The sequence below is a fragment of the Aethalodelphis obliquidens genome, unplaced genomic scaffold, assembly GCF_003676395.1.
Source record: "Aethalodelphis obliquidens isolate GAN/ISIS:26980383/991018 unplaced genomic scaffold, ASM367639v1 scaffold15, whole genome shotgun sequence".
NCBI classification, from domain to species: domain Eukaryota; kingdom Metazoa; phylum Chordata; class Mammalia; order Artiodactyla; family Delphinidae; genus Aethalodelphis; species Aethalodelphis obliquidens.
The window spans coordinates 3,519,658-3,544,546 of record NW_020837959.1 but is presented as its reverse complement, the minus strand read 5'-3'; the positions used below and the strand labels follow the sequence as shown (position 1 = coordinate 3,544,546).

The 24,889-nt window shown below is 38.1% G+C and overlaps 1 protein-coding gene across 1 annotated transcript in view; it reads left to right on the top strand.

Moving 5' to 3' along the window:
- MYO16 (myosin XVI) overlaps positions 1-24,889 on the top strand; it is a 401,447-nt gene that overhangs the window by 116,205 nt on the left and 260,353 nt on the right. The window contains exons 9-11 of the mRNA XM_027115848.1: positions 9,226-9,376; positions 15,660-15,770; positions 24,539-24,604. Of these exons, the coding sequence (XP_026971649.1) occupies positions 9,226-9,376; positions 15,660-15,770; positions 24,539-24,604 (328 nt within the window). The remainder of the gene's footprint in view (positions 1-9,225; positions 9,377-15,659; positions 15,771-24,538; positions 24,605-24,889) is intronic.

The window sequence follows — 24,889 nt, the reverse complement described above, 5'->3', positions numbered from 1 at the left end:
GGGTTATGAGGATGGTAACTGTCTCGTGGGGTTATTCTTTTTTTTTGTTGTTTTCTTTTTTTTTTTTTTTTTTTTTTTGCAGTACGCGGGCCTCTCACCGTCATGGCCTCTCCCGTTGCGGAGCACAGGCTCCGGACGCGCAGGCCCAGCGGCCATGGCTCACGGGCCCAGCCGCTCCACGGCATGTGGGATCTTCCCGGACCGGGGCACGAACCTGTATCCCCTGCATCGCCAGGCAGACTCTCAACCACTGCGCCACCAGGGAAGCCCCCTATCGTACTTTTTAGTGGCAAAGTTGAGCATCACTTGGGAGAATGTGGAGGAGGAGCCCCGGGGCTTTATTCGGGTTCCTGTGTCCAGGCCTCAGTTCTGGACCAAATGTGCAAAGGCCTCTCGGCAGAGCACAGGCGCTGTAGTAATTAGGGACCGCCCCCCCCCCCCGCCCCCGCCGCCCCACCGTACACATTCCTGTGTTACTTGGACCAATTCAGCAAAACAAAGCGCTTGGCACAGTTTGATCCACCTTCCTTAGAAAGTAGGTTCACACGCTTCTTGGTGTGGCTGCCATACTAGCTACTCTTATATTATGCAATTTTCCCTTTACTAATAAGCCCCAAGCAGTGCCTTTTGTTTGCTGAATCTAGTGAGTCTGACTGGGTAGGGCCGCTGGGAGCGCTGTTGTTCTCCCGAGTAAAGGGGCGGATTTATCTGCTCAGCCTTGTTGTTTTGTGTCCTTCTAATACCATCCTACCGGGGACATAAATGTGTTACCTGGAGATGCCAAGTGTTTCTGAAACCAAAGGATGAAAGTGACTTGCTGAGAATACAGAACAGGAACCTACAAGGAATCAAGGTCCTGGAAGATCTCCTTGAGGTGGTTAGCATTCCTGAGCTGTGTATTTCTGGCTTTCTTGTTTTACGAGGAAAATAACCCTTTATTTCCTTCCGATACTAGCCTTAGTTTCAGACTGATGCCGCCTAATGCAATACTGCCTGATACCATAGCTGTTATACCCTTGGGGTGCCTTATTTGGGGTCCCATGCCCCACTCAGAAAACTTGTAGTAATGATAATAGTCTGACTCTCCAGTGTGTCTTAATGTTCCCTGTGGCTTTTTGTGACCTTAACAACTTTTTAATCCAACACTATCAGAAGTTTCCTATAACTTCTGATGTAGGAAGGTGGATAGAGTGACCAAATGTCCTGGTTTGGTCCAGTACTAGTACTAGTACTAGTGAATGCATAACTATCAGTAAAGCTCTCTTTCAGCTTAAAAGTGTCCTAATTGGCAATTTATACTCTACTTATGTAGAATCAGGGAACACTGGGTAAAATTTCCTGTGTGCTTTCATTTCAGATTAATATTTTAAAGAAAGTAATTAAGTGGACAGTTATCTCAACACTGCTAATTCATATTGCCCTTCAGAGTATAAAGGGCTTTTGCATCTAAAACCTCATTTGATATATGTAAAATTCTTTCTTTTAGTAATAAATTCTACAAGACATCCAACCTGTTTCCTAATCAAATATTATGACTACATTGCTGAAAATCTGAAGAATGTAGCTACGAAGTTTTGCTAAAGCTGTCAGTCGATTCCCTAAGAATTTAACGCTTAGAAAGGGATTCTGTAGTCTAGTAGGGGACAGAGAGAAATGTCAGAATATAGGGACATAATGAGACGTTGAGAATTGTTTAATCTAGTTTCAGTTTAAACCATTCACACTATCCCTCAAACATTGTTGGGCAATTAGACAGCTTTCCAATATTGGTTGAGAAGTAGACTCTCTTTGGGTGAAGGTGGAGGGAAAGGGTAGACATTCCATTTCTATTTCTTTTCTACATTGGAAACAGCTCCATTGATGAGCACGCACTACCTTTTAAGGTGGCTTGTTCCATCCACTGCCACATACGCTCATTATTGTCTTCTCTTATATTATAGACTGAGCGTGAGTGTGTGTGTGAGTGTGTGTGTGTGTATTCTGGTGCTTTTGTGCTGCCAACTTAAGTTTTATCAAATGATATCAAATTTACTTATTAAAAATGTCTGAAAAATGCAGTATATCATTAAACATCTCTTTGATTTAAATAAATGATAACGTTATTTCATGTAAATATCATTCATTATGTACCTATTCAGCAAAATAATTGCATGCTAGCGAGTCACTTCTAGCAAATGTAACTCTTGACATATTTAGAGACTCCCTTCGTAATGCATAGAGCTTCTGGATTAAACTTATTTTAATTTAGAGATTTTTAAAAATTTCTTTGCAAATATCTGTTGAAAACTACTAAGATGAATGAGATGTCTTAAAAACAATATAATTTCCAATCCAACCACAAGTGACACGTTGACGTTTTAATTTATGTTTTAAAGACAAGTAATAGTTTACTAAAATGGTTTTTTAAATTGTAAGTATTTTCTCTTACAAAAACTAAAGTCATTTTTTGGGGGGGCCAAAGATAGCAATTAATTCAAAACTCTCTAAGAACCGTTTCATTCAACGTAAATCTTTGGATCATAATTTTATTTTATTGATGCAGAGAAACCCCAATTCCCTTTAATAAATAATTTATGTACCTATGTTCCTAGGATTAAAATTGAGAACTGTCTATTTGGTCCATTACTTTAAACACCAAAATAACTGAGTCACATATGCCATTTCTTCATGTTTGTTTCTATTAAATTTTTTTCCCTGATTGGCCTAATATATCTCAATATAGTCAATTTTATTTGTTTTCTTTAGTTTTCTAAAATTGCTTTAGTTATAATGGGCCATAACTGTCGCCTTCATTAGTTTTATTATGTTCCTGTTTCGATTTTCAGAAATAAAATCCTAGTTCCTACAGGCACATTTGCTCTGCATGAAATGCTTTTTATGTTATAGAAATAAGTAAGTCTTGAATAAATTCAGTGGAGTTTAGAAATCGGGTGTCTGCTGATATAGTCCATCTAATTTCTTCCTCATCAAGTTAAAATTGTCTCACTTGCATTAATCTAAAGTACCCTTTAGATTTCATAGCTCTTTCATTTTCTTTATGTATATGGAGTCTGCCTTACCAAAAGCCTTCTTTTAGAAAATATACAATTCAATCCTGTTTTTTTCTTTCTTGCTGATAAATGTCTAGCCCTAATAATTACTTTTTTAATAATCAGAATATTTTCTTCCTTGAAGAAAATGTGGAAAGTGCAGAATAACATCTAGAAGCATGAAAATAATCTCTCATTAGTGTCGAAGAAAAATTGCACCAGAAAAGTTAAAGATACAGGAAAGACTTTATTCAAGAATATAGCAGTAGGGAAGAAATACTGAGCTCAACTCCCTGAAACTAAAGGCCAGAAAGCTTGTCAGCGCTGGGCTTAGAGGAAAACTGCTGAAGGAAATCATCCAGGGGTTGGTCAGAGTGATGAGGCCTGAGTTTGCTCACTGGTGTTTATGGAAGTTAGGCTCCTGGCCTCCCACAGAGACTGGGAGACAAGCGCTCCATCTTTCATGGTGATTGCTTCTCAAAAGGGTGGCTCTCAGGTCCTGGAGAGAGAATCCCCGGGTTGTAAGCCTGGGAGGGGCTTACATCTCAAAGGGGCGGAGAAAACAATTTATAATTGTAAGTTCTTTAAAGTAAGTTGTCTAAGAAGGGAGAGGTCAGGGCTGTAGCGTGGAGAGAAGCTTGTCTAAAGTTCAGTTAAGATTAGTCCTCCTTCCGCATTAGTCCACCTTTTTGGTGCAACTACTGTCTATTCATTGGACATATTTCTTTGTATCCTATATATATTTCTTCTTGTTTATTAAGTTGAATTCTTCTTCTTTCTATATAATTACAACTTTTTTAAAAATTAATCTTATATCATAAATATTTTGCCATAATTGATAAAGTTTTAATGATTATTAAAATACCAATGATTCCTTTAAGATTATTCCTTTTTCTAGAAGAATAGCATTTTAATACATGTTTATATTCTACAAATGGATAATCAGTGATAATTTAAATATTTAGAAGTTAACATATGAATGCTATTGTTAATCACAATGATTATGGATGAAATGTGTTTCATGTAAAAATTAGAATAGAAACCTAAAGAAAAAGTGTTCCATCTGAATGAGAGTATTTGTAACCAGCTGCTTGCAGTTATTGTTAGTAGTAGATCCTAGAGGGTGTAACCTATGACATTAGCGAGTATACATGGTGTTTTAAAATGCAGGTGAAAAAGCCTGTAAAGAGAGATTATGTGTTAGCATCATAGAACTGTAGGACCTGAAACACATTTAGATATTCTAGTTCCCACAGTTAGCAAAGGTGGAACTGTGGGGAGATTTTGAAGTTCTTAGAAGGTCAGGTAGTAGCTAAATTGAGGTAAAAACTGACTTAGGGGTTTCCCTGGTGGCGCAGTGGTTGACAGTCCGCCTGCCCATTCAGGGGACACGGGTTCGTGCCCCGGTCCGGGAAGATCCCACGTGCCGCGGAGCGGCTGGGCCCATGAGCCATGGCCGCTGAACCTGTGCGTCCGCAGCCTGTGCTCCGCAATGGGAGAGGCCGGTGAGAGGCCCGCGTACCGCAGAAAAAAACAAACAAACAAACAAACAAAAAACTGACTTAGAATGAGGTCACTGTATTCCTGGACCAGTCTTCTTTTCAAGTGTATCTTTCAAGGAGCCTGCTGTTAACACTGAGATTAGATTTGGGATACAAAAGGAGTATTTCAGCTGTTTTAGTAGACTCACCAGTTCTTCCTTTTAGAAATTCTTTATAGTTGATTTTACTTATTTTATAAACTATCTTTCTAGTTTTTACCTTGACTAATCTAACTACTGCTTTATTAATTGCTGTACACTCAGAAGATTCAGTATTTGCAAAACCTCTCTTTAGTTTTTTTGTTATTGTTGTTGTTTGCTTTTTAATTTCTTGGCAATGCAGGAAAGGGAGACGGTTGGTCTAAGGGGAGATAAGGAAGGAAATATTTCGGTAGGTGTGAGGGTGAACTTTTAGATGTAGGCAGTGTGACGCGGTGGTTGAGAACACAGACTCTGAAGCTCAAGTCCCAGCTTCGCTGCTGCTCACTGTGTGTCCAGAGCATGTTCTCCTCTCTGGTCCTCAGTTTACTCATCTACAGAATGGGCATAAATATAATGTATACCTATGGTATTGTTGTTAAAGAGTTAATGTGTGTGTAGTACTTAAACAGAGATGGTCATACATTCAGTGCCATATAATTATTAAAGTGATTTGCAAGTGCTTCCCTCAAATTATAGTAAATATCAGAGAACCGCAACTGTCTTCAAATAGTGGAAGGGCTCTCAAGTCGAAGAGGCACAAGGCGTGTTGCTGGAGCTCCAGGTGTGATGAGTAGAGGGGTCTTGTTCCAGCGTTGCTCAGGAAGAAATACAGCCTCTTTGAAGGTTGTAAAGACCTTATTACTTGATGGTATTCAAGCAGATCTGGATGTGAGCATTCCCTTTATATAGTGTATTTTTATTTATTTTTTATTTTTTATTTTTTTGCGGTATGCGGGCCTCTCACTGCTGTGGACTCTCCCGCTGCAGAGCACAGGCTCCGGACGCGCAGGCTCAGCGGCCACGGCTTACGGGCCCAGCTGCTCCGCGGCATGTGGGATCTTCCCGGACCGGGGCACAAACCCGTGTCTCCTGCATCGGCAGGCGGGCTCTCAACTACTGCGCCACCAGGGAAGCCCTATAGTGAATTTTTAAAATGAATAATATAGCATTGGGAGGGACGCCCACCGTGGGCCGTAAGCCACCTCCACCTTCTTGCCCAGTTGGTCACTGTGCAGGGCACATGCAGTTAGTCATACCAGCTGCTGGATGACTGGAGGAGACCGCAGAGCCGGGGCCCTGGCTTCTCTTCTACTGGGCACAGTGTGCTGCTTGCTCAAAGAGTTCTTGCTTCTTGCCCAGTTTTCCCTCCTACAACGCGACACGATGCGCGAAGTGTAGCCGTCCACTTAGCTCCATCTGTGTTGCCCACTCCCGCCCCCCATGGCACAGGGGGCAAGGAGAACTGGTGCACACAGGCAGCGTGGATTCTGTCTGCCGTGAGCAGTAAGTCCTCTGTCTGTTATCCCAGCACCTCTCGTCTTCTGCGTCTGTCCATACAAGAGTAATAGGCTAACCTGTTAGCTTGTAAGTAGATCCCCAGAAACTTAAGCTAATACTGTTGCCTGCTTATTACCAGGGTCGTTGAGCTAACCCCTTGATGCGCATTATGTTGGTAACCCGTCACTCCGGGCCTGTTTTTCAGTTGCTTTTACAGAATGGTTATGTAACCAGCCCGAGGTGGCCGAGCCAGGCATCAAACTTCGTAGCTTTTCTGACTCAAAAATGTATGTTTGTTGCAGCTCTACTATACCATGCCGCCTCTTTTTAATATATAATCCCCTGCCCTGTTGCCTACTGAAAATACCGTCATTGACTACAAAACATCGTCATCCAGAGTTCAGAGGAAGTAAACTGACCTCACGTTTCTGTAAACGTGTTCTTCAGCTATTGCCAATTTTGCCTCAGACCTGGACCTAATTCAGCCCGTTCGTTAGTCTGTCTTTATTCCCATTTTCCTAGACTCCAGCATGGCTGGCAGGTGGCACAGAGATGGGCTGCAGAGCAGTGAATGAGGCTTGTGGTTACTGAAGGAAGTCCTTCAAATTATTCCCTTCTTCCCCATCAGGGTTAATGTAAAACAATCATTTGTATTCCTATAGACTAACAACCAGAGATTGAAATAAAAAGACATTGGTAGTGGCATAAAACATGCAATATATCAGAATACATCTAACAAATTATTTGCAAGATTTTAATGCTGAAAACTACAAAATAACTGATGAGAAAGTTAATGAAGATCAAAATAAATGGAGAAATATACTGTGTTTATGGATGACAAAATTTGACATTGTTATTAGGTAAATTCTCCCCAAATTAACTTATATTTTGAACACAAGGCTAATCAAAATTCCAGAAATTTTTATAAAAACTGACAAATAGATTCTAAAATGTATGTGAAAATGCTAAACCTCAAATGGCCTCAATAATTTTGAAAAAGAAAACAAAGTTGGATGACTCACATTGACTGATTTCAACTCTTACTCTGAAAGTACATTACTCAAGAAAATGTAATGTTGGTGTAAGAATAGGCTGTTACATCAGTGGAATACAATGGAGTGTCCTAAAGTAGGCCTGCACATATATGGTCAGTTGATTTTCAATAAAGGTGTCCAGGTAATTGGATGGGGACAGATGTTCTTTTCAGAACTGATGCTGGAACATTTAGACAGCAATACGAAGAAATAATGAAACTCGACCCATATACAGCGCCGTATAAAAAAAGCCACTCATAATGAATTGTAGACCTAAGTGTGAAGCATAAAACTATAACACTTCTGGAATAAAACCTAGGAGAAAACCCTACTGACCTTGGGTTTGGGAAAGAATTTTTAGATAAGATACAAGAGGCACACACCATAAGAGAAAAAATATTCCATGAAACTTACTGTTAAAAAAATAAAAAGACAAGATACATACTGGGAGAAAATATTTGCCACCTGTGTATGTGATAAAGGACTCGAATCCAAAATATATAAACTCAATAATACGACACCAAAGAATCCAGTAAAAAAAAAAAAAAAAGGAGATTTGAACTTACACTTTACCAAAGAAGGGATTCTTGTGTCAATAACCACACTGAAATGCAAATAGAAGCCACTAACACACCCACTGGAATGGATTTCAAAAACAACAAAAAAGACAAGTTCTGTCAAGGATGTGAAGCAAGTAGGACTCCAGCCCACGCCTGGGGGAAGCACCAATGAATGGTTCAGACCCCGAGGAAAGTTTGGAGTCTCTCCTAGGTACGCAGCCAAGATAAATGAAAGCATGTGTCCCACGTCACCACAAACACCTGTGCGTGAATGTGTATAGAAACTGCATTTACAATTGACAAAAACTGGACAAACCCAAATGTTTGGTGAATGGACAGCCAAAGTGCAGTGGATCCCACAGGAAGACACTACCCAGTGATAAACAATGACAAACTTGATACATGCAGAAACATGAATGAATCTTAAAAACATGTTAAGTAAAGGAAGCCAGGAACACAAGGCTACATGCTCTGTGATTTCCTTCACATGACATTTTAGAAAAAACAAAATTATAGTGAAAGAAATAATTAGCCATGATTACAAGGGGCAGGGGGTTAGGGGAAATAATTGACTTCAAAGGGCACACACAAAGAGCCATTCGGGAGTGACAAAAATTCTATGTGTTGCCGATTATGTGGGTTACACAAATGTATATACATATATATAACCAACTATATATAATTATGTGTATGTAGACAAAACTCATGCAACTGTACATCTGCAGAGTGAATTTTACTATTTGTAAATACCTCCGTAAAACTGAAATTTTAAAAAAACAACAAAATGCATTAAGCTTTAATTAGAATCACAACTACTACTGTAAGATACATGAAATAATTATGTTTCTATATATTGCACTTGATTAAATATGTATGTATTTCTGCTTTATGGTCATATTTAGGAAAGTACATTTTTAAATTTGACTGTACTAAAGTGTTACAATACAAATTAAACATTCGGATTGTGTTTATTTTTTATGAACTTGCCTTTCTTTTGGCAACAGTGTCTATGGAAGAACAAAAAATGAAGTAGGTTTTATTTTATTTTTTTGCCTAGCCTGAGCTGTAAAGGAGTAATAAAACTTATTGTTTGTAACATTGCAGTCCTTAAGCACGTCGTTTGTTTTTAATTCCCCTATTATCATTTCTTCACAAACTCTTAACTATTGTCCATGATTCTATAACATATTAAAATCCTGTATGAACAGTATTTTACTTAATTGTAGAACTTTGCCTTCACCTGTTTGCATTCATTCACATTTAAATATTTTGCTTAGTTCAATCATGCATTTCCACCTTAGCTTTTCAATTGCTCATTGATTTGTCTGTTAAGTCATATATCCATTCATAAACATTTTCTTCTCAGGTTGAAATGAATATATCTTTTCTTTTAAAGGTGAAATTGAACGAGATCTGGAGCTAATAGAAAAGTTTACAGATTTCTCATTGATTCTACCTGCAGTGTTGACACTGTTTCTTACCTGAATTAAACAACTTTCTGTAATCAGCTGTCCAGTCATGGTAATTTTTGATTGATATGGCAATGTTAGAAGACTAATCATAGCATTGATTTTTTCCTCCAGCAGCCCCCTGGCATTGCCAATTGCCAAGCAAGACAGTATGCTGGAAAAAGACATTATGTTCAAAGATGCAACAAAAGGTCTGTGCAAGGGACAATCTCAGGACAGTACTCCCGAAAATACCACCGTGAATGGCCCCACCAAACCTGATCAGGTAACTACACCCTTATTGCAGGTCTGCTAGTGTTGCATCCTATTACATCATGCCTTAAAGTCCAACTTTTCAAAAACAAACACCTACTAATTTCAATTCAAATAAAAATTAATGAGTGCAAATGTTAATATTTGGTTTGAAATTGCCACGTATAAATTGTTACAGTATTATACTGACCATTAACAAACTTAACTGCTATGTGTTTTTACAAGGATTTGGATTTTATAGTCTTGATTTACCAGGAATGGAAGTTCAGCCAATACGTTAATTCCCGAATATTTCCGCTTATGTCATTAGTCATCATTTTGATTATTATGTGGATAGTTTTCTGTTTCTTACAAATATCAGACATTTTACTTAACAAGAAGGACAAACCAGTCACTGAGTCACTTATCCTTAAAAGCAACTGTGGTGGTGTTTTGTGTGTGTGTGCCTGTGTGCCCCAGTGTCCAGATGATCAGAGATCACTTCGAGGAGCTTTAGAAATTAATGTATTTTTTGCTATCATTCCCACAGAAATAAATGAGTTTTATATGTTTCATGTTTTATAAATGGCAGAGTAATTTTCTGAATGTCACAGTAATCCCTGAAAATGTTTTGTTTCACTGTGTCTAATTTTGAATGTTTTAAGGACAATTTATTGAGGTTTTCTAAAGATTCTCTTTTCAAAATTTAAATTTCATTATTTTTTGTTATTTTCAAATAACAAATTATTTTTGTAATTTTGAAATACTTTTAAATTTTAGTAGGTATACTCATCAGCTCAGACTGCCGTAACAAAATACCACAAACTGGGTGGCTTGAGCAACAGAGATTATTTTCTCACAGTTCTGGAGACTGGAAGTCTAAGATCAAGGCTCTGGCTGATTCAGTTTCTGGTGAATGTCTTCTTCCTGGCTTGCAGATGGCTTCTTTCTCTTCACATGGTAGACAGAGAGAGAAAACAACCTATCTGGTGTCTTTTATAAGGACACTAATCCTATAGGATCAGGGCCCCATCCTTATAACCTCATTCAACCTTTATAACTTCCTGAAGGCCCCAATCTCCAAACAGTGTCACAAGCTGGTTAGAGCCTCAACATATGAATTTGGGGGGACACGATTCAGTCCATAGTGGTAGGCAATTGAGTGTTAGGTGAAATTTAAGGCAAAGCTTTTTCTTAACTTTTTTAAAGGTCCTATGAACTTTCTGTAAACTTAAGTACATATTATTAAGTGAAAGAGTCCAATCTGAAAAGGCTACCTACTATATGATTCTATTATTTGACATTCTGGAAAAGGCAAAACCATGGAGATAGTAAAAATATTAGAGGTTACTAGGGGTCGGGGCAGGGGAATAAATAGGTGGAGCACAGGGAGTTGTTAGGGCAGTGAAACTACTCTGTACGACACCGTAGGGGTAGATATGTGATATTATACATCTGTCCAAATCCATAGAACGTACAACACCAAGAGTGACCCTGATGTAAACTATGGGGTTTGGATGATGATGTGTCAGTGTAGGCTCGTCAGTGGTAACAGAGGTACCACCCTGGCGAGGGATGTTGATAACCGGGAAGGCTATGCATGAGTGGGGCCAGGGGTATATGGGAAATTTCTGTACCTTCCTCTCAATTTTGCTGTGAATCTAAAATAACTCTAAAAAATAATATCTTTTAAAAAATGAGAGGACATTCACAGCATAAGATCAAGTGTAATCCTTGCTGAATGACTTTTCAGTTTTTAATGTAAGCTCTTTATAATTGTATCCTAGACATTAAAAGCAGCTGTAATCATGTTCTATTGATCTGGTTTTAAACAAGGAGAGGCTAGTATTCAGGTTTCATGAGCATATATTATCTGTGTAATTTTCACTCACATCTCCCACTGTGTGCGTCATGCTGTCATTCATTCTTGGTCATGAGGTGCTTGGATTCTCCGCAGGGCTGTCCTCACTCACACTTCACAGGAGGGCTTTAGAAAAGCCTTGTCAAAGCAATAAAGTTCCCGTTCCCATTTTAAAGAGAAACTCATTGTGTAGAATTCAAGTTGAAACAAAACCCACAGCATCTCTCCTTTCAGATTTTTAGAAAATGTAGGCCTTATCAAATGGTAACTCCATACATGAATATTCAGGACTTGATTTAAACTTTTTTTGGTTCTGATAGTCACCAAAATTCACATTCGCTTTATAATATCTCTGAGAATGGAGAATTTTTCTTAAGATGCTTAGAAACGTGCGACATTCTTCCTTCTCTTCACCTTTTGTTCTGTCTTTGGCCCATTCCTCCTCTCCCCTGTCCTCTTCCATTCTCTTCCTAATTTCCTAACTGCTTAACTTCTTCTTTCCCTTCCTCCCTCTCTTCTTTCCTTTCACAGTATATTTATTTAAATTTGGTTCCAGCTTAAAATTCAGGTCAAAGTTTTACTCCATTTAGCGAAGCCATGTTTTCCTGGGAGTAAAGAGACAGGAGGATGGAGTCAGGCAGATTTGCTCTGGCTCAGGTCTGCTTCTGGAGCTCTGTGACTCTAGAAGCCCCTTAATCTCACTAAGCCCCACCTGTAAAATGGGAACATAGTACTCACCTTATTTGGTTGTTTTGAAGATGACAAAAGACTAAGGCTATAAGGTGACGGCACAGTTACCAAGAACGAACAAAAACTCAGCAAGACATATTTATTGTTTTTATTACTGTTATTTATATTGACTGACTGTAAGGTTTTGCCACAGTGGTTGAATCCTCTATCCACTCATTTATCTGCTCTTAATTCATGTAATTCCAGTCGACACTGGGCTTTCTTTTTTTCAATGTAAGTATAGATTATTTTTAAAAAAATAATATAAAATAATCCTTTCAGAGCTTACAAATGCTTTCACCTATAATATCTTTTATTGAATTTTATTTATTTTTTATACAGCAGGTTCTTATTAGTTATCTGTTTTATACATATTAGTGTATACATGTCAAACCCAATCTCCCAATTCATCCACCACTACCTGCCCCCCAATGCTTTCCCCGCTTGGTGTCCATGTTTGTTCTCTACATCTGTGTCTCTATTTCTGCCCTGCAAACCGGTTCATCTGTACCACTTTTCTAGGTTCCACATATAGGCATTAATATACGATATTTGTTTTTCTCTTTCTGACTTACTTCACTCTGTATGACAGTCTCTAGATCCATCCATGTCTCTACAAATGACCCAATTTCGTTCCTTTTTATGGCTGAGTAATATTCCATTTATATATGTACCACATCTTCTTTATCCATTCGTCTGTCGATGGGCATTGAGGTTGCTTACGTGACCTGGCTATTGTAAATAGTGCTGCAGTGAACACTGGGGTGCATGTGTCTTTTTGAATTATGGTTTTCTCTGGGTATATGCCCAGTAGTGGGATTGCTGGGTCTTATGGTAATTCTATTTTTAGTTTTTTAAGGAACCTCCATACTGTTTTCCATAGTGGCTGTATCAATTTACATTCCCATCAACAGTGCAAGAGGGTTCCCTTTTCTCCACACCCTCTCCAACATTTGTTGTTTGTAGATTTTCTGATGATGCCCATTCTAACTGGAGTGAGGTGATACCTCATTGTAGTTTTGATTTGCATTTCTCTAATGATTAGTGATGTTGAGCAGCTTTTCATGTGCTTCTTGGCCATCTGTACGTCTTTTTTGGGAAAATGTCTATTTAGGTCTTCTGCCCATTAATCCCCAAAATTCTACGTGGGCAAGTTATAATTCACTTTTGCTAGTTAACTGACTCTCAAGTTTCAAATTGAGTATTTAAACCGACCAAACTCAAACTCAAGAAAGTTAAACAAATTGCCTAGAGTCACAAGTGTTTCTTTTCTGCCGTATCCAGTGCTCTTTGGAGACACGACAGCAAGCTCCGGGTTCATTTCCCAGAGCCCTGCTGCCCTGTGACAGTTCTGTGCACAGGAGAGAACGTGTGTGTTCCATGGCTGCATGTGCATATAGGGATTTTGAAGATAGGTGATGGTTCTCTTTCTGTAGTCCTTGGACATACCAGCATCCAGGTACACAAAAGTGTAAATTCTCAGCAAACAAAGGACCTGATATATTGCACTCTCTAAGAAACATCTCACAGAATGCAAAGCAGGTAAGAACAAGGTGCTGTGCAGGCACGGTGATGGGCTTCAGCTTTGGGAAGCTTAATATATATATATATTTTTTGCGGTACGCGGGCCTCTCACTGTTGTGGCCTCTCCCGTTGCGGAGCACAGGCTCCGGACGCGCAGGCGCAGCGGCCATGGCTCACGGGCCCAGCCGCTCCGCGGCATGTGGGATCCTCCCGGACTGGGGCACAAAGCTCTGTCCCCTGCATCGGCAGGCGGACTCTCAACCACTGTGCCACCAGGGAAGCCCTGGAAGCTTAATATTTTGTCAGATCATCACCCCTTTCCCTGTAGGACCATCCCGGTCAGCTCGTTCTTTTCTAATTTCTTCTTTCCTCTTCTTTCATGCCTACTTCTTTCTTTCCTGCAAACAGCCTTTCCCCAGAATCTTCTTGCTCTTATCCCAATTGTCAGACCTTCTGTCTGCCCACTGAATTTCTGGTTCCTGGACATATACTACTTATGTCCTAGAGAGAGAAAACACAACCAAACACAACAGAACAAAACAGGAAATTTGACAGCACTGAAAGCAGTGTTGGCAAGTGGAGACGAGGAATCAGTGAATTCAGAGTATTTCCAAGGTGTAAATTCCTTTTGGGTCTTGAAACATTTCTCAAAGTGTTTCTCTAATTTCTTCCTGACTTTCTATTCTGAATTATGTCTGTTTTGTGTTTCAGATTTCTATTTTTGGAAATGTATACATATATAGAGAGAAATGTATGTATATATATGGATATTTGTATATCTTCATAAGAACCATAATGATCAATCCTAGCGAAGATGTTAAGTTTTGTTTTTGTTTTTGTTTTTTACATATTTATCCCGTCTCTGTTTTGACTGTTGTCATAATTGTTTGGGAGACACTGGTAGCATACACGACTGAGTCTACAACTATGACATAAAAATATTCACAGACATATTATCAGCTGTCACAGCGCTTTAGGAATCTTTAGAAAGAATGTGCCCCTTGCTTCAGACTGATTATCAAAGCTTCATTCCTGATCATTTTGGAATCTGTTATGCTAACTACAAGGAATTCTTCCCTTGATCTACCCTAACGCTGTATTTTCACGTTTGGTTACTACAAGCAGGCTGGGAAGTCTTCACATTTTTACTGTCAGCCTAGTAGTACTTTCTCTAACCCGTGTAGCAGCTGTGACTGGAGATGAAAACCCTCAAGAATTCCAAAGATATGCCGCAATAGTTCTTTCAGCCTTGTTGGAACAAACATGAAACTTCTGTTAGTGCTAGTTCCTGCTTTTTTTTTTTTTAACGTGCATGCAGAAATTTGCCTTGAGCTCCTGAGAGCTGTGGATATACGAGGAATTTTATTATCTTAGCGTAAATCATTCCTTCTGAAGGAAAAAAAAATTCCTGCTCTTGGTTTTTCTCCTTTTTATGATTGCTTTGGGAGTTCAATACGTATGCCAACTTGCGAGAGACCTTTGTCTATATAAATAAAACTAAACATTGCCCATTTCTGACTTGTAAATAATAGATTTTTATCTAATTTAAATATTTCAGATTTACCTTTTTTTTTTTTGAAATATTGTCCAGTTTTTCAACTCTGTCACTCAATATAAAATTGAGTAGGAAAGCAGTGTTTTTCTTTCTGACAGAATCATCTTAATCTCACACGACCTGAAACTTAGGAGTAATGTAGAACAGAAGAAGATACACAAGCCAGAATTCTAGAGAGGCTACTTTTAAGTTCCAGTGCCTCCCTCCATGTATTCAGAAACTGAAGTCCAGGCACTCTGCTTTCCTCCCATTCCAGTTTCGTGATAGGAGTTTTCCTTTAGCCTTGGAAACACTGAAAAACGTGAGCTTTCAACAGCTGGTCTTAAAAAGGACTCAGCACAGTTCAGAGCTGTCTTAATCAGACTTCATGATTGGAGGGACGTGGGGTCACATGCAGGTTGTGTGTGTAGGTGCGTGTATGAGTGTGTGCCCTGGCTGGTGGGTATAGAACAGAGATTCTCACCTGAATACATTTCTGTGACCGTTGAATTTTTTGTTCCTTACAAGTGAACCATTTCATCTTTTAATAACAATTTCGAATTCATGTGGTCTGTAAACTTTTGACATGTAATTGAAAATGGAACAAACAACTGTGAAGACAGTTGATTGGAAAGCAATTAGGATTGATCTTACCTATTTTTCCCCCAGGTCAAGCTGATACCTCCCGCTCCAAACGATGACCTGGCAACGCTCAGCCAGCTTACCGACAGCAGCCTGCTTTACGAAATTCAGAAGCGCTTTGGGAACAATCAGATCTATGTAAGTGCCCTTGAAATTGCCTTTGCACTGCTTTTGTCTTGCTGCGTGTTTTCACCCATCAGTGCTGCAAATACGACAAGGAAGGGGCTCATTGTTACTTCTGGTCATGCTGAAAGCCTAAGGTGGATTTCTCAGAGTTTGGGTCAATTCTTCTGATTCAGTTAGCAGGCAGTTTCTGCAAAGATTCACATTTCAGGGTTGTTAAGAGAAAGTTGGAGCCCTGAGGGTAGACAACTTTCCTCCTGTCATGTTTGCTGGAGAAGAAGATCTTGCTAGAACCAGCAGGATCTGCAGATCACTTATAAAAATGCTGTTTCTTTCATCTGCTTTAACTCAGCCTCCTAGATCTGGAGAACGAAGCCAAAGAGGAAAAGCTAAGTGTGCGTGAGGGATGCCTCTCTATTTGCATGAAAGAAAAACTATTGTTCTTCTAAATTATCAGGAAATGTCTTTGTCTAGTAAATAATTTATATACACATCTCTGATAATAGCATACAAATGTGTGACTTAGATGGCAAACAGCACGCAGAATTGATTTGCTGTGGTTCTCTTCTGGTTCATACGTGCTATTTCTTCCAGTACGTATATCAATTTTGACACTATGCACTCTCAATGTCTCTCTCTCTCTCTCATTGATTTTGTTAAATTCATCTCAGAGCAATTCAATCAGAATGTCTATAGAGACATCTGATTATGCATATGTCTGCTATCCCTTTTTGATAACACCCGTTATTTTTCCTACTCTGCTGAGAAACTGATGAAGTAATTTTCATGTAAATGTGAAATCAGAGATTTCTTTACAAGTAATAAATTGTCAGGTGCTGATTAACCCATGAACATTCAATGCAGTGTCTTAATGATGGGATAAATTGCCTGCCACTGTAAATACACTTAAAAATTAAATACTTCTATCAAAATTAATGGAATTGAGTCATCAGCAGAAAGTGGTGAAGCCTGATTAGGTTGGTCTGTTACTGCCCTGTTGCTTTTGTGTTAATTTTGTTCTCTTGTCTCTCCTTTTCCAGCATCATGTTGCTTCTTCTTCATTTTAACTTCTTAATCACATTATCAGCAGACCACTGCTTGAATAGTTTTGATTTCTCTTATTTCTTAAATGCTTTTCAAGTGGCTTTTTATCTCCCAATATCTACTACTCTGCATCCCAGCGGGCACCATCCTCATCATCTTTTCTCCAATAGCCTCCTGACTTTCTAGTGGAAACTTCATAATGAACTAGAGTAATTTTCGTAAAGAACAAATGTAATCTCGAAACTCCCAGTCTTAAAACTTTTCTGAGGCTTGTCATTTTTCTTGGAAGGACAGCCACAAGCCTTATTCACGATCTGGTCCCTAAACACTATCATTGATGATTCCTAGTCACTGGTCGCTGCCCGCCTTCCTGCATCAGGGAGTCCCCTTAGACTGTCTTTTTTTCCATAAAGTTCTCTTTCTTCCTCCACATAGTACATAGTTTTATAAACTCCCACTCAATACTTCTTCAGTCTTTAAGTAATCCTTCCCAGAACTTCCAGATTAAGTCACTGTGGACCATCTTTCTGTAGCACACTTCTCACCGCCTGTGATTATAAACCTCGGTGGTGGTTTGATTAGCATCTTGCTGCCATGCTAGACTCTGAGCTCAGGGGGAACAGGACCCCTGCTGGTCTTGCACTTCCTCATCTGAAATGACAACTACTTCCCACCTGTTTCTCGGAGTCATGTCGCAGACCCCACACAGTGGACCACCTTCGTAGACTCTCTTTGCTAACTCTACTGGGTTTCTCTCTCTACCTGGATAATCAGAATTAGGGCTCCCTGCTTTGCTAAAGTTCATATAAAATACTATTAAAAAACAAAATTCAACTGAGTAAATTTTAGTGATCTAATTGGCTTTATTGAATGATTCATGAATTGGGCAACACCCCATCTAGCTAGCAGAGGGGAGCTCCAGGGGGCCACAGAAAGGGAAGGGTTTTAAAGGCAAGATAAGGAAGTCATAAAAAATATTGCTTCAGGCTTAGGTAACTACCTGTGGGGAACAGAGGGGTCTATGTAGCGATTACCTCATCATCTTTTGGGGAATGGAGAGGGGCATGTGACATATTACCTTACTGGTACCAAACGGAAAATTCCTGACTGTCTGGTCAAGACCACATTTCTGGGGGAGGTGGAAGCTTCAGTTAGGTTAGGTATTACGCCCCTGTCGGTTAGCCTGGCCTAGCGTACGGGACTCTATTTTGGGCCTGTGGTTTTCTTTTTGAGGATATAAACTTTTCACTGTGTGAGGCATGATTTTCTCTTCTGTAGACCTGAAATATTGAAGAGCTGCACTACCTAGGATCAATTTTGTAATGAGTGCTCCAAGTTATGGTATTTGAATTTGCCTTTAATGGATAGACAAGCAATTTAAACGTTATTGATTGAATAGTAATAGGTGATTCTCGCGGTGTAGTCTCTGGACCACTGGATATGTGAACTTTTTATTACCAGTCTGCCCTCAGAGTAAGCTTTTAGAAACTCTTATAGCACTTTAATGGTTTAATTTCTGTCTATTGAATCTCATAAGAATCAAGCCTTGCTTTTTGTATGTCTTTGTCTTTTTCAATTTCATTTTTCCAGGAGTTTTTTATTATGTTTTGCGGAAGTATTAGTCCACAGTGAATTGGAAATAAAAGTGTTCCCTCCCCACAAATACGAAAGCACTAGTTTAGTAGATGTTTCAACATTAAAATATTCAAATTTGGTTGTCCGTTCCCAACATGCCCCTCCCATGCCCCTCCCATCTCCGTTAATGACAACCTCTTTCTTTCAGTTTTCAGGCCAAAATGACTGGAAGAGTATTGGTGCTTCTTTTTCTTACATACCCCACATGCGATTTTCCTGCCAGTCTCATCAGCCCTGCCTTCAAAATGCAGACAGCATACCACCTCTGCTGCTGCTATCTGGGCCCATCAGCGCCCAAGAGAAAACACTGCAGCTGAATTAACTGTTCAACCAGGGTTTTCATCTCTTTTTGCTATAGTCCTGTAGTCTGATTTGTTATATAAGATGATCTTTCGGAACAATCTGCAAGTTGCTCTTTTAACTGAGTGTATCGCATCCCATTTGGATATCAGATTGGGAAGTTTCCCTCCTGTCTGTAGGAGTAGGAAGTTCCCGAACCATCAAACAGAAAGTGAATTGCAGGTAATGTGATACTCACTCACCAGGAAGTGCCCAGAATAAATAACATTGTTAACATTCAAGTAATAGTTTTATAAACTATTTTTATCACAAAATATATTATCAGATAGTCCCGGATTCCTTCAATATTTAGGCCCCCCCAAAATTATATCTCCATAAAAATGCATTTTAGGGTATTTTTATTTTATTTTAATGTTCCTCATCTTTCTTAATTAACAGATTTCTCAATTCTTCCTCAATCTACTTTCTATCTTCATTTTTCTTCTCTGGAATTTAAGACTAATTTTCAGATACTTCACTAATAAGGTTCCCCTTTGGTTCAATTATTTCACTTTTATTTCCTTCCTCCTTTACTTGGCTATAAAATACTGGCCAATCCTTCTTTTAAGTGAATGCTGTCATGCATTATGACATATAAAGAGAATAATGCACAGCTCATGAAAGTATTGCTTCATGAGTTTTTATTTGGTGAACACACCTGTGTAACCAGCAGCTTCATAAAGAAAAGGAGTGTAAGAAGCTCCTTCCCCAGTTTAATGTAATCATTACAAAAGTTTCTGGCATATACCCTTATGGATTAGTTTTGAATTTCTTTTAATTTTGTATAAAAGGAATCATCCGGTATATTCTTGTTTTTGTCTGTCATCTTTCATCATCATTATGTTTCTGATACTCATCTATAGTGTTGCCTGTAGCAGCAATTATTTGTTTTTATCCCTGTAAGTAAGCTACTGTACAATAAGCTACTGTATGAATATATCCTCTTTTATTTATTTACTCTACAATCGAGGAATCTTTGAGTTGTTTCCACTTTTTGGTTACTATGAATAATACTGTTATAAACCACGCTATGCCTTTTGGGGGGCACACATATTAAGTAGCTCTTGGAGTAACACACAGCCTCACGTCTTTTGTGAGGCGCTCACCTAGGACTACAGTGCCAGCATCATCAGGTGTGTTCAGCTTCAGGAGATACAGCCAAATAGTATCTCAAAGTGGCTACATGCCCAATACGGACATCTAAGTTTCCACATCATGACCAACACTGGATGTTATCAGTATTATTTGTGTTATTAATTAAAAAAAAAAAAATCTAGCCATTCTGGCAGTTGTGCAGTGGTACTTCATTTTGGTTTTAACTTACATTTCCCTGATAACTGTCAACTTTAATAATATAATAGCCAGTTATTTTACCAGCAAAAGCAAGTTTATTCAGGAAGAGCAGAGGAATTGAAATTCGGGTTGTGCAAACTATGGCAGACCACAGGCAAATCCCGAAAACAAGGAAGGGGAGCTTGCTTTTATAGGGAAAAGAGAGGGTTTGGGAGGGGCTGTAATAACTAAATGATCCATTGGAGGAAGCATGGAGTCCAGAGCATGGAGGCTTCTCATTGGTTGGGCTGCTCCAGTCTCTGATGGGAGCCATTGGAGGAAGCATGGAGTCCAGAGCATGGAGGCTTCTCATTGGTTGGGCTGCTCCAGTCTCTGATGGGCTAGGCTGTCCTCAGGCTGAAAGATGTTTTCTTCTTTCTGTTGGTCAGTGAAATAGAGACATCTTTCTGTTATAGATAGATGTAGGTCTCTTCCTGTTTGGGGTAATTAAGGATGCATGGTAGGGGTGTGAAATCACCCCCTCCAGGCCTGTTACAAGTCCAGCTTTAGCTGAGGTTTTTAAAATTAGTTCCACATAACTAATGATGTTGACCAATAGGTGTCTGTTGCTGATTTGATTATCTTATCTTGTGAAGTGTCTCCAAATTATACTGCCACTTAAAAATAAATGGGTTGTTTGACATTTTCTCCTTGATGTGTAGGGGTTTCTTAAATATTCAGGATATCCTTTCTTTGTCTGATATGTATAGATATAGATATATATTTATTGCAAACATTTTCTCCCAGTTTGTGGCTTGCATTTTAGTCTTCTAAAGTGTCTTTAGATAAAGAGAAATTTGCGGTTTTTACAAAGTTCTCTAGGGTTAGTACTTTTTGTGTCCTGCTTAAAGAATTTTGGCCTTGGTCCTGAAAATATTTTCTTACATTTCTTATATTTCCTTCTTGCAGTTTGGCTGTTTTAACTTGAACATTTCAGGTGCATTACCAGTGTGGAAATGATTTCACAGTGGTAAAAGAGGAGGGTCAAGAGGAATATTTTCCCATGTGGATTCCCCCCACGCATTGCAGTGAGACCTTTGTTATAAACAAACTTGCCATGGGGAGTGAGTCTCTCTGAAATTGGTCTTCTGTTGTAGGGATCTGTTAGTCTGTCTGTAAACCAGTGCCAAAATATCTTAATCATTATAGCTACATAATAAATCTTGATATATAGAAAGTCCTCTGACTTTGTTCTTCAAAATGTCTTGGCTAATGACTCTTGGACATTCGTACATATTTTCAAGTCCACTTATCAATTTCCGTTGGATTTTCATTGGTATTGCTTTGAATGTACAGATTAGATGAGAATAATTGAGATTTTTCCAATATTGGATTTTTTGTTTCATGGAACGTTACTATCCGTCCTTTGGTCATCTTTAATTTTTCTGGAACATTAAAAAAAAATTGGTATAGAAGGCCTGTTTGCATTAGATCTATTTTAGGCATTTTTCAAGTTTGGATGCTATAATAAATGTTATTTTCTTATTGAAAATAACAAGCAATTGTGTTTTCTAATTGTTTATGGCTACTAGAGATACGATTTTGATTTTTTGTAAGCACATTTTATTCATCAAACTTGCTACATCCCTATGTAAGTATTAACTTACGTGGAGATTCCTTTGGCTTTTCTGCACACACTGCTACGTAGTCTCCAAATAACGACTTTCATGGGTCTCTTTTAAATCTTCATAGTTTCTTTACTTTCTTTTCTTGCATTGTTTCATGGTATAGGGCTGTTAATAAAAAGATGACTGGCAGTGACAATAATTGACATTCCTGTCCTGTTTCTGATCCCAGAGTAAAGCTGTTTTATTATTAAAATCTGTGTTTTATCATTAAAATCTGTTTTTTATTATTAAAATCTGTGTTTTATCATTAAAATCTCTGTTTTATCATTAAGCAAGTTGTTAGCAGTAGCTGTGCCGTAGGTGTAATCACTTTTTATAGATTAAGGAAGTTCTGTTATATTAATAGTTTTCAAAGTTATTTTTAATCAAGAGTGGGAATTGAATGTTATTAAATGTTTTTTTGTCATTTATTGAGATGATCCTGTAACTTCAGTTCTTGACTCCTTAGTATTATGAATTACAAGGGTTAATTTTCTAATATGAAGCCAACCTTGGGTTACTAGAATAAAGCAATTTGGTTGAAATATATTATCTGTTGAGTGTCTTATTGGTTTCAACTTGTCAGCATTTTTCTCAAGATTTTAGCATGTCTTTTAATGAGAGAGACCAGCCATAATTTTCTTTTCTTTCAATGTACTAGTTAGGCTTTTAATATCCAGTTTATTGAGGCCTCTTAAAATGAAGTGAATCGTGTTCCCTCTTTGCTGTTTTCTGGAATAATTTTTTTTTTTTTTAAAGAAGATGTTGGGGGTAGGAGTTAATTAATTTATTATTTTTGCTGTGTTGGGTCTTCATTTCTGTGTGAGGGCTTTCTCTAGTTGTGGCGAGCGGGGGCCACTCTTCATCGCGGTGCGCGGGCCTCTCACTATCGTGGCCTCTCCCGTTGCGGAGCACAGGCTCCAGACGCGCAGGCTCGGTAGTTGTGGCTCACGGGCCTAGTTGCTCCGCGGCACGTGGGATCTTCCCGGACCGGGGCACGAACCCGTGTCCCCTGCATCGACAGGCGGACTCTCAACCACTGCGCCACCAGGGAAGCCCTGGAATAATTTGTATAACATTTGTTTATCTGTACATCAGCATTGAGAAGAATTCACTGGTGAATTCTTAGTTTTCTTTGTGGAAAGGTTTTAGACATAGATTCAATTTCTTGTACAAAAAATAATACTAGTTAGATTTCCTATACCTTGGTACATTTGTTTTGGTAAGATGGTGGATTGCTGTCCACATCATCGAAATATCCAAACTTAGTGACTAAAATATGATTCCTAATATCCTCTTCATCTGTTTTCATGTCAGTGGTATCTGTAGTGATGTCATATTTGGGATATTGGTAGTTGGTGCATTTCCTCTTGTTTCCTCAGTCAATCTTGTTAGGGTACTATATTTTTATCAGATTTTTCAAGATTGCCTTTTGGCTTTTGTTTTTTATTCCTTGGCATTTGTTTACTATTCCTTTAATTTCTGCTCTTATATTGGCTATTTAATTCTGCATAATTTGATGTAATTTGATGAGCTCCTTGAAATGGATACTTAGATCATGATCTGCCTTTCTTCTTTTCTAACATACACATTTCAGGCAATAATTTTCATACCAAGTATACCTTTAGTAGCATCTCACATGTTATGTCATAATCAAAATATTTTCTCATTTGCATTATGATTCCTTTTCTGGCTCATAGGTTATTTGCAGATGTATAAGTTCCAAACATTTGGTGATTTTCTAGATATCCATTATTAATTTCTATCGTAATTCTCCCATGATCAGAGAACATACTCTACGTGACTCAAACTTTGAATATAATGAAACTGGTCGGTGTTCAGCTTAAAAGAATGTATATTGTACGGTTCTTGGTAATAGTGTTCTATATAAGTCAGTTAGTCAACTTGGTAATTATTTATTTCAAAATTTTGTCTGTTTGTTCCATTACTTACTAAGAAAAAATTGTTAAGGTTCTCCACTATCACTGTGAGTTCATGTTTCTCTCCTTATAGTTTTATGCTAGATTTCAGTCTCATAGAATTTTAGAATTGCTATATCTTCCTGATTTATCATTTTATTATTGTGAAATGTCCCTTTTTATCACTGGTACTGCTTCCTACCTTAAAGTCTATTTTCTATGAATTGAATATTGCTAAACCACGTTTCTTGCAGTAATTACTGTTTGCATGTGTATCTTGCTTCATCCTTTAACATTCAAGTTTTCTTAGTCTTTATATTTGAGTTAGCATTTTAATCCAGTTCATAATCTTTGTCATTTAATTAGTTAGTAGTTTACATTTGACATAATTACTGATGTATTTGGGTTTAAATCTAACATTTTATTATTTGATTTTTATTTGGTCCATCTGTTCTTTATGCCATCTCATTACTTGTCTTTTTTTTAATTAAAATTATTTTTATTTGCTTTTTGTGCTTTACTAACTTTTCTGTTATACATTTTATTATTATTCTTATGCAGCAACATAGAATTCATACCCCATTCACCGCCTCCACTCCATTTGGCCATGTGTTTTAATTCTGTGTGTTTTTATTCAACTGGTGATTATAAAACCCCTTTAAGATAAGAAATTCTTAGAATTCAGTCATTTCACTTGTTATGTGTTCAGTGGAACAAGCCTATTGGTTTAATTTTATTTGAATTTTCTATTTATTTACAAACTGTTAAAACAATTCACAAAATGGTAAAGTGTGATTTTGACTTATTCTCTATATTTTGCTCAGTGATTTTAAAATTATATAATTTTTAACTTTGAAGGTGCTATTTATATGGTCCAATAACTATTTATATCCTTTCCTTTTAACAGACTTTTATTGGGGACATCCTCCTGCTTGTTAATCCATTCAAGGAGATTCCAATTTATTCCACCATGGTGAGTATAAAATTTAAAATATCATTTAATAATGTAGAGTAACACTCACTAGACATGCCTGTTTGTATCAAATGATTAAGAAGCAAAAACCGAAACAATAAGTAAAACCAAGCTTCTCAGAAAACCCTACACTGGATGGTTAGATAACAGTGACTTCAGTTCCTTCTGAGAAAATGTTGCCAAGGAATGTTATTTTGTCAAAAGATTTCTTTGCGCTTATAATGCGAAATTCTTACGATTGTAGTCACTAGACAGACGTCTAAAATCGAATGTTACACTAACTCT